The sequence below is a fragment of the Lepisma saccharinum genome, chromosome 19, assembly GCF_977018435.1.
Source record: "Lepisma saccharinum chromosome 19, izLepSacc3.1, whole genome shotgun sequence".
In the NCBI taxonomy this organism is placed as follows: Eukaryota; Metazoa; Arthropoda; class Insecta; order Zygentoma; family Lepismatidae; genus Lepisma; species Lepisma saccharinum.
The window spans coordinates 14,679,804-14,691,007 of NC_139247.1; the positions used below are offsets into that span (position 1 = coordinate 14,679,804).

General features: G+C 38.4%; 1 protein-coding gene across 1 annotated transcript; it reads left to right on the forward strand.

The window, feature by feature from the left end:
• Window positions 1–9,363: 9,363 nt before the first annotated feature.
• Window positions 9,364–9,831, forward strand: LOC146002945 (uncharacterized). The gene has a single exon (XM_083141103.1). The coding sequence runs from the start codon at window positions 9,364–9,366 to the stop codon at window positions 9,829–9,831; it is 468 nt and encodes a 155-aa protein (XP_082997229.1).
• The last annotated feature ends 1,373 nt before the right edge of the window (window positions 9,832–11,204 follow it).

Below are 11,204 nucleotides of genomic sequence, written 5' to 3' on the forward strand. Positions count from 1 at the left end.
AGTGATTTGACAAATGTACAAGAAACTCTAGAATCCCGCTTGCCTGGTATTGTAGACACCCTTGTCAGTGTCCAGCAACAGATCACAAAACTTGAAAACCTCAACACTGAATCTGAGCTATCTCATTTTCATCACTTGATCGATGATATCCAAACAAAGCTTGAAATTTTACAACAATCAACACCCACTCAGGCAGATATAGCCCTGCTCCAAGATGCTATGCGTGGTGTTGTTGATGCTTCTGAATTAAATGATGTGAAATTGGCAGTTGAATCTTTGCAAAATACTGTATCAAATCTGCCTACATCACAAGAACTTAAAAATATTAAGAGAGCTGTGAATCGCATATTGAAATCAGAAGATATCAAGAATATCCAAACAGAGATCAAACAACTCACTCAGACAGTGGCCACTCTACCAACCAATCAACATATTAATGAACTGCATGCCCTGTTTGAGGATATCAGAAGACAAGTCCATGATCTTACTGCTCAAAATTCAAAATTGGCAGTTGTTGAAAATTTACAGCAAATTGTAGCTAATATCAAGCAACAGCTAGGAAGCATGGAATCCAACCAAGCAAATGCTCTGTCTGTTTTTGCCACCCAGCTTCAAGAGATTGTGCAACAATACAAGAAACTTGTTGTGAACATAAAAATTAAGCCAGGCCATGATGATGTTGTTAGGACTATCAATGAGCACCTTGAATCTGTAACAAGTAGATTGCTTACAGCAGAAAAAGAAATAACCGGCATAATTGAAAATCCTAAACATACAGTAATTCTTGAATTGTACAGTATCCCCAACAAAGAATATGATTCACCATTTACACCAGGTGGCAAAATATATATGCTGTCCCCTGCACAATTTTATTATCAGTTTTTTGTTGGGGGCACACTGAGGCCAATCAAGATCAAATATTGGCTTCAACCACAGGCACACCACTACCCTACCTTATCAATAACAAATGCTGACAACAAACCAAAAATCACCAGTGTAGAGTTAGAGGATTTTACAGATCCCAATACATTAGAAACATCTTATGTTGAAGACAATGGCTCTCTGGAATTTAAAATACATATAGGAGACAAACTGTATTTAGAAAATCCTGTAGTATCAGCTGCTGAACACCCTATAGTTGCAATATTCTTGTTTACATACTATGTCTAGACAAATTATTGTTGATGAATTACACAGACAAGCCAGACATAATTATAAGAGACTGCCAGTAGTCACAAAAGGCATAGATGATTTATGGCAGTGCGACTTGGTTGAGTTGGCAAGTGGACAGCTGAAAAACAGACAAAATCAACAAGGGCTACAAGTATCTTCTCACTGTCATAGATACATTTTCAAAATTTGCCTGGGCTGTGCCACTCAAAACCAAGACTGGAAAATGTGTTACAGAAGCCTTCAGGACAATCATCAATCAGAGTGGAAGATCCCCGCGCTATTTGCAAACAGATAATGGCAAAGAATTTTATAATTCTGTGTTCCAACAATTTATTAAAAGCCAGTCAATACAACATTACTCGAGTTACAGTGATCTCAAGGCCTCAATTGTAGAGAGATTCAACAAAACCCTAAAAAATCATATGTATAAACAATTTACACTTCAAGGTAATTATAAATGGATTAATATTCTTCCAGAACTTCTACATAAATATAACAACTCGGTCCATTCCACAATCAACATGAAACCCTCTGAAGTGACTTCATCTGATGAGCAAAAATTGATCAGTACTGTTTATTATCCTAGATACCAGCCAACAACAAGAAAAGCCAAATACAAGGTGGGTGATCAAGTAAGAATCAGCAAATATAAGTACTTATTCAAAAGAGGCTTTACAAGAAACTGGAGCACTGAATTATTTACAGTGGTTCAAGTTAAACCTGGGACCCTTAACACATATATAATAAAAGACCACCGAGGAGAAATTCTCAAAGGCAGGTTCTATGAAGAAGAACTCAGCAAAACTAAACAGCCTGACACATATCTCATAGAAAAAATCATCCGCAGAAAAGGCAACAAGTTATTTGTCAAATGGCTAGGACTCCCAGAACACAGCTGGATCGAGGCAAACAAAGTGATAATATGAACACCTGGGATGTTATAAAGAGGCTGCCAGAACCTGAACAGCAGATTAAGAGAAATGGCAAGTTGCTCCCTGATAATATTAGATGTCTTATTGTTGGGCCATCGGCTTGTGGTAAAACTACACTAATGATTGATATTTTTTTTATTGGCACCCAACTGGCTAGAGTGGAAAAACAGGCACTTGTATGTCTTCTCTAAGAGCTTGGAACAATTAAAATATCAGAAGCTGATGAAGCTATATGATGGATTGGATATAGCCATTTTTGAACCAGATGTTAAGCCACTCCATGAATGTCTCGATAATTCTGTTGTTGTGTTTGATGATATTATACTGGATAATCAAAACAAGGTTAGAAACTTCTTTACACAGGGCCGACACAAAAACATTGATTGCTTCTACCTTACACAGACTTTTTCTAAAATACCGAAGCAGCTGATCCGAGACAACAGCAATTTTATATGTGTGTTTCATCAAGACCATACCAACCTCAAACACATACATGATGAATATGTAGGTGGGGACTTGAGCTACAATGATTTTTCCAAGTTTTGCAGTAGGTGCTGGAACCAGGACAGTTATGGGTTTGTCACAATTGATATGACAAGAAAACCCAATAGTGGCAAATACAGAAATAAAATCAACAATTTTCTAGACATTGAAACATATATAAATAAACATGAAAAGGCCAATCATTGATGATCTTAAATTAAGAGATTATCTTGTAAAAAGATTTAACGGATGGAAATCAGAGAACCGAGGAATCTATGAAAAACACAAACAAACAGAACAGCCTATTATTGATGCTATTGGTGAATTAGGTAAAAATATCAAAACTGTTACAGAGCAAAATCAAAATTTGATCACAGAGCTTTTACCTGTAGCTGCAAGAAACATATTAGATTATCCATTCACCCCACTTTCTAGTATTCATACACCTAGTCCTGTTGGTCCTTGAAGAATTGAAGCTACTCAGGATCCTATTGAATTGGGTCTTCTTGCTCAAAAATATTTAAGCACACCTAAAGACAACAAAGATGAGGTCTTTGGCTTATATGCTGACACAGAGCGTGATGGTAACATCATACATAGAATTGGCAATTTCAGAGTAACATTTATGGGAGATGATCTGATTGTATATTCAGAATCTCATCTTGGAGAAAAAGGTGGTTTTGTTAAATATCCTGGAACACCTGGATTGTGGAAACTGATGACTAGGAAGAGACCTGGCAGCTATACAGATCAAGATTATGAGCATTACAAAGAAATATTAATAAAATCAGATGCTCTATACCAGAACAATGATCCCACACAAAAAAGAGTCAAGTCTAGCAGTGGAGCAAAATACAACAATTTAATCAAGCCCATATGGTCACAAATCAAGACAGGTAGTGGAATCAAACAATACAACACCCTGCCTAAAGAATTTGTGTGGGTTGATGATGTCAGGAAACTTGTAGATAGGTTGCTGGTGATACCTGGGGAGGAAAATGCTGGCAACCACAATTTTTACAATGAAAAGGTTGGAATTATGGACATGATAAGCACCAAATTGTCTAATTTTATAGTGAATGACACTAAGGGGATTGGATATCTTATAAAAATTATTAATACTCTACCACCCAAATTTTGGAATATCTCTGAGGGTCGGGGGTTGGTTAATGACATTATAAACAAGCTGCCATTTGAACTACACATTCCAGGCTATCAGTATTGTGGTCCAGGCACAAAATTGGACCATAGATTAAACAGAGGTGATTATGGTGTTAATCCCCTAGATGCTGCTTGTAGAGACCATGACATAGCATACAACACACATTCTGATCTTGACAAGAGACATGTTGCAGACAAGAAATTAGAAGAGGCTGCATTTGGTAAATTTGTAAGCAAAGATGCTTCTTTGAGTGAAAAAATAGCAGCATTGGGAACTACCATAGCTATGAACACCAAACAAAAACTGGGGTGGGGGTTGTGAATATATATATAATAAACCTACAATGAAGGCCAAGAGTGTTATGTATCAGATACCTTATGCAGGTCTTAAATCTCTTAAAACTATTGATAGCCTTTTAACCAAAAAGCAGCGCAAGAAAAAAAGTTCTTGTCTTGCGAAGGGCCATGGTATGAAATTGTTACTTAGCACCCCTCAATTAAAAAAATTACAGCAATCCAGAAAAAAATTGCATACAGGGGGCTTCATATTTACTATCCCGGCCATCTTAGCAGCACTTGGGGCTGTTGGGAGCTTGGCTGGGGGATCAGCTGCCATAGCAAAAACAGTAATAGATGCCAAGAAGAATAGGGCAGAATTAGATGAATTGAAGCGCCATAACCTGGCCATGGAGAAACAAGGCAAAGGTGTTAAGAGAGCCATGAATAAGTTTAAAAAAACAAGAGCCGCTTACAAACCAAGATATTGAAGCTTTAATCAAGCCACTGGGCATCAAAAATTTTAGAGGTGTGTACATGTCTGATTCTTTACCAGAACAACCACTCAACAAAGAGTGTGGTATTGTTAATTTGGATAAGTACAAAAATCAGGGCACTCACTGGATCTGTTATGTTAAATATTTAAAAGATGAGGCATTTGTGTTTGATTCATTTGGAGGTGTTCCACCTGAAAATTTAGTAAAATATCTAAAATCAGCTAATCTTTATTACAATAATGCCCGTGTTCAAAACTTCAAAGATGTTAATTGTGGACATTTGTGTTTATCTGTTCTTAGATATATGTCTCAAATAAATAAACCATCAATTGAAAATTTTCAAAAGGCCCTGTGGTATCTGAAAAATCATGGGGGTATTCCATCTCACCAGCCAAAATTCAATATTGAAACTGAAATTACATGATGATATAGTGTATCCCAAAACAATAGCTCTCAGAGCATTTTATGGCATGTACTTGATCCCTAATATCACACACCACAACAACACAATTGCAGTTGGTGATCAAAAAATTGTCATCACTCCAGGGCAGTATAATCTGTCCACTTTAAATGCTCAATTACCCAGAGGTGTAGTGTTAAGTCAAAATTCTGTCACTCACAGAGTAGAGATTGTATCTGCTACAGAAACAGTGGATCTGGGTACTATAGGAGAGCTGTTAGGCTTTGAGAACAACACAAAACTTGAAGCGGCCATCAAACACACTGCTATTAATATACCTAAATTCTTAGCCATAGAGACTCTGAATATTCACTGTAATGTGGCCGAGGGTATGATCACCAAATCAAATGGCATAGGCACTCACAAACAAACTGGCATCATTGCAACATTCAAGCCTTACTCTGAATTTATGGAGCCCATCATCTACAATCCATCACCAACATTATATTTTCCTGTGTACCATAATAGAATAGATTACATTGAGTTGATGGTCACTAATGAAAAAGAAGAATTAGTTGATTTTGCTGGAGCCACAACAACTGCAATCATAGAGATTAATATTTAAATAAAAATACATACAAAAAAATGGAAAATATTGAGAGTTATGAGCTACAATCATTCCCCCCAAACAGGAGGACATTTGCAAATTTAAATCAACCCAACACAGAGATTGAGGTTGATCTTGATGTAGGGGATGGCTTTATACACCCTCACAGAGCAGATCTATACATCAAATTTGATGCTGTAAAGCTCGATGGTACAGATTATCCGGCAAATTCAAACATAAGATTGGTGGATAATTTTGTGCCACATCTATTCTCTGAAATTGAGATCAGAAAACATGGTGTTGTTATAAACAGAGTAGATTATCCGGGTATTACCTCCACAGCTTTGGCCACACTAAAATTATCCAAAACCGAGGCTTCTTACTACAAAATAGGTGGATTTGAGGCTGGTGATAAAATTATATCTAAGAGCCACACAGTGCTGTTCCCCATGCGCCTGTTGCCAGGATTCTTCTCAGATTACAAAGATATTATGTGGAAGGGTGGTTTAAGAATCACATTTAGAAGATCTGCCAATGATAATAATGCTTTGATGAGGTACAGTGCATTAAACTCTACAGGGGAAGCTCTGCCTAATACCCTACCTGATGAAGGCAAATGCATTATTCAGACTATGGAGCTAAGAATCCCGGTTGTTGAATATGAGGCCAGTTATGCTCTTAAATACAAAGCAGATATAATAAAAAATCCACAAGTATTTTTACAATTTTATACATATCAATGTGTACAGAAACCTGCCACTGGTACCTATTATGAGTTTGATGCTACAAATTCATTCTCCAGTATACAATATTACATGCCAGATTTTGTGGTGGTACTGTTTCAGACTGGAAGACACAATAATCAGGAAAAAAAATTCAAGTAAATTTGATAACTGCAACATCAAGAACATATATCTTAAAAATGGCAGAAATGAGGTATTTCCTAGAGAAAATTATAATTTAGACATGTCCAAGGATGATTTCCTCAAATTATATGAAGCATTTACAGCATATAAAAGGGTCACTACTGGCAATACTGACATGTATGACACACCAGATGAATTCAAAGCACAGAGACCCATGTTTGTCATCAACACTTCAAAAAGAAAACAAGTTGTGGTTAATGACAGGACAAACATTAAAATTATCTGTGAATTCCACGATACACTCCCTGATGACACCATATGTAGTGTTATTCTCATAGGTGAAAAATCATATGTTTATGATGTAAGAAATGAGAGAGTCACAGAGCAATTCTAGAAGGCCTCTGCATATTACATTGTTTTAATATTAGATAAACAAATTAAACCTGGTATCCAATTAAACTTAAACCGGAAGTAAATATGTGTGGGTGGGTGAGGGTTTTATGAGGATTTTGGCTTAATTTCAGGTGTATCCAAAACAATATCAAAAAAGGCATATTTTTAACAAGCTTATGGACAACAATCTGGCTGATGCAACTTTTGTAAGTGTAGCCAAATCAATCTGAGGGGGCTCATCATTTGTACACTGTAGTTTCGGGAAATTCCCGAGGGCATTTTTACAAAAATCTTGGATTAGACAGGGTGCTACACTTGAGCAAAAAGCTCATATGGGCATGTTGAGCTAGTTTTAAGTGTAGCCAAATCTGCTTGAGGGGGGCTCATCATTTGTTGTCCTTATAATATCATCAATTACACTACTAACACATATAAAAACAATGAGAAAACAAACACAAATAATAAAAAATATTGAATACATTTGGTTAAAATAAAATGGTTATTACAGAATTATATTTACTATTCCAGTAAATGTGACAAAATGAGTTTTGGAAAATTAAATCCTTTTTTAATGTTATTAGTAGGAAATGATTTTTTCCGTCCTTGAGTTGCTAGTGTAAAGCTTCGTTTGTCTTGTAAAAGCATACAGAAGCTTTTAGGTAACAGTATGGTATAGTGAAAACACATTTCTTTAAATTTACAGGAGAAACTACTTACGGAACTGAGTTCCTGTAGAGTTTTGGAAGCTTGTGGAAGTGTTTTCTCCCTTCGTTCAATTTATTCGGCCGGTAAATGATGTATTTTTCGACATTAATGTATCTCTGATGCACGATAGCTCTTGCCACCATTACCGTCGACTACGTGAATGAAATGTTCCGTGCGTTCGATTATGTAACCCCCTGTTAGTGTAGCAACTACGCAGAAGTTTTACAAGATGACGTGAAGAGGTTGCATTGTGAATTTTGTTTTCTATGTTTACCTAATCTAACTGAACCTAACCCAGTGGCGTGGGGTGGGATTTTTAAAAGTGTTACCGGTGTTACCGGTTATCAGTAGGAGACTTGGGCGCCTCCCCACCTGCCCCTCCCACCAATGTCTTCCAAGTAGTTCATATAATATTATTCTGGTACGTCTGCAATTCAATACTAGATTTTGGTAAAGTTATTAATCAGGAAAAAAAATGTTGACATAAGGACTGAAGTGAAATCGCAAACATTGGTTGTTTACACAATAATACGTAATTTGATACTTACAGAAACATCGAAGGCTAATTATAGAGCAGATCAATCCGACGACTCTTCTTTGAAAATAGTTATATGATGCTGTGGTCCCGGGGTTCGAATCCTGGCTTGGGCATGGACGTTTGTGATGTCTATTCATCCATTTCATCATATCATCACTCATCCCCATCTTCGCAAATTAGCTAAAAGTGTCACAAGCGAAGCAAAATCAATGAAACCAAATCAAAAAAGTTCTATGATGCTGTCATAAGGTGAAGTTTTTCATTGGAATTTGAATTTTTGGGTGTCTCATGGTCATGGTCCATGTTATCCACACCTGAATTCCACACGTTTTTTTTACCCGAAAATAGAGTACATGGCCAACAAAAGAGTTTCGACAACTGCGCACATCCGCATTACCACGGATAGTTGTTATACCACGAAACATTGAAACGTCGGTCATATCCAGCAGACGACTTGGTTTTTAAATCATTCAAAATAGGCTTTGGCCTTCCTTTCGCCACAATTTCGCTTATTTCTGCAAAAGAACGAACCGAAAGATTCCTTCAAGATATCTTCTATCGCACGATTACACACACTGTTCAGATAGGATGAACCCGCCACCTCGGAACTCGGAGCAAGCTCCATTAATTAATTGACAATGCTCGAAAACAAGATAAAGACGAAAGACAACACTCACAAATCTCTCGCACTGCACAGTCCCTCCCACAAACTGTTGTTTACTTTTGTAACATAACACGTGAAGCACCCTCCTTGCCCCCTCCCCTCTCAGAATCGGCGCTTCCCCAATATTTCCTTAGGAACCTGCAAGATGTCCCGTTCTACTGCTGTTGCCATCTTAGTTCTTTTGAAACCAGATTTGCCCAAATCGCGAAACTTTTCGTTTCAAATAAGACGTATGTAGAGTAGATGTATTCTTGATCTGTTTCCTAACTACTCCCACTCCCATGTTTCGCTAAATCCACTGAAATCTCATTTCTGACACCACTACTATTACGTATACAGGGTGGGCTAAAAGTCCCTTACCACCCCTTGTAAAAATCGTTTTAGTGGAAATTGATGAATAACAACCATGTGTTACCACATTAGGCCTAGGGGGAAGTCATAAGGTGGGGGTGCCCTTGACGGCGGCCATCTTGAAAGCCGCCATCTTGGATACAAGTCCAGTTTTGTAAATGGGAAGGTAGGCATGCGATACATGATTTTAGGCTAGAATTTGATAAGGAAAACAATGGTGAAGTCGTAATGTTGAAATCTTCATTTGTTAAAAAGTTACAGGCATTCAAATGTTGGAATCACACCTTCATTTTTTATTTGTTGCAGGTGCCTAAATCATGCCACTAACCACAGAGGAGAGGAAAGAGTTAATAAGGGCATGGGGTGGAAGGAGTGCAAGGGTTGTAGCAGCTGAATTTAATGAACGACACCCAGATCGACATCCTGTGTCTCATGTGAGTGTTGCCAACCTCTTCCAGAAATTCATGGATACTGGTTCATTAGCGGACAAACCCAGGTCTGGAAGACCCACTACTGCAACAGACGAAGGCACAACCATAGCAGTGTTGGCATCTGTTGCAACATCACCACACCGCAATACTCGTCGCCTCTCAGCGGCATGTGGTGTCAGCCGTACATCCATCAGACGCATCCTAAAGAAAAACAATTGGCATCCGTACAAATTGCAACTTCAACATTATTTATCAGAAGACGACCCAGATCGACGCCTGGAATTCTGTGACTGGGCAGTTGCCCAACTTGAAGCAGATCCCACATTCGCCTCAAAAATCCTGTTTTCCGACTAAGCGAATTTTTATGTGCAAGGAGAGGTCAACAAACAAAACTGTCGCTATTGGTCCGCTACCAATCCTCACTGGGTTGACCCCTGTAAATTGGTAGGAGCTGGTAAAGTTATGGTGTGGTGCGGCCTATGGGGTACCAAACTAATTGGTCCATTCGTCATTCCTGGTAACCTTAATGCTGATCATTATTTGGCAATGTTGCGTGATCTCATCCTGCCGTCCGTGTTGTCCGAGGATGGCACATTTCCCTTATTTTTCCAACAGGATTGTGCACCTCCCCATTATGGATTAAACGTCCGTGATTATCTGCATGAACAATTTCCTGGACGGTGGATCGGGCGTCGTGGTCCCATTGAGTGGCCGGCACGTTCACCCGATCTGGCGCCATTGGATTTTTATTTGTGGGGTCATTTAAAGGCCAAGATATACGCCGAGAAGATCAGGAATGTTGCTCACCTGGAAGAAAGGATCTTTGCAGCCTGTGCTGATATTTTACCTGACACACTTAGCAGGGTCATGGACAATTGGGGTGAACGACTACACACGTGCGTGACGCTGGAGGGTGCTCACGTAGAGCACGTAGAGCACCATATGTAAAAGTGTGATTCCAACATTTGAATGCCTGTAACTTTTTAACAAATGAAGATTTCAACATTACGACTTCACCATTGTTTTCCTTATCAAATTCTAGCCTAAAATCACGTATCGCATGCCTACCTTCCCATTTACAAAACTGGACTTGTATCCAAGATGGCGGCTTTCAAGATGGCCGCCGTCAAGGGCACCCCCACCTTATGACTTCCCCCTAGGCCTAATGTGGTAACACATGGTTGTTATTCATCAATTTCCACTAAAACGATTTTTACAAGGGGTAGTAAGGGACTTTTGGCCCACCCTGTAGTTTACGTCCTTTGCTACCTTTAAGGGAGAATTCACACCGAAGAAACACGCGACACGCGACACGCGACACGAGTGTTTCACACCGAAGAGACAAGATGCACGCGGCAAGCGACACTTGGTTTCTTTCCTCAGTTTGCATGATGGTACCGATATAATAGCATTAATCAGTTTATTAGTCACCCGAAAATAACGTAACAAGAGACATTGTTACATGTAAATTGCGTTGTAAAATTTGTGCAAGTTATTGAAACTTGGAAGAGGCATGTTGTGCACGAGAAAACTGAGAAATAATATGCACTGAAATGAAAATGTATACGCTAGACTTTTCAGCCTGAATAAAGCGAATACCTAAACACCAGAGAAATGGTTCTAAACCTTCTTGAAACCATGTCACGGTAATCTTTTTAAGTCAATGCCCTTAGCCGAAGAATTTTCCTCGTAAATCTTTACAGTATTGAAGATTTTATGCATGAATT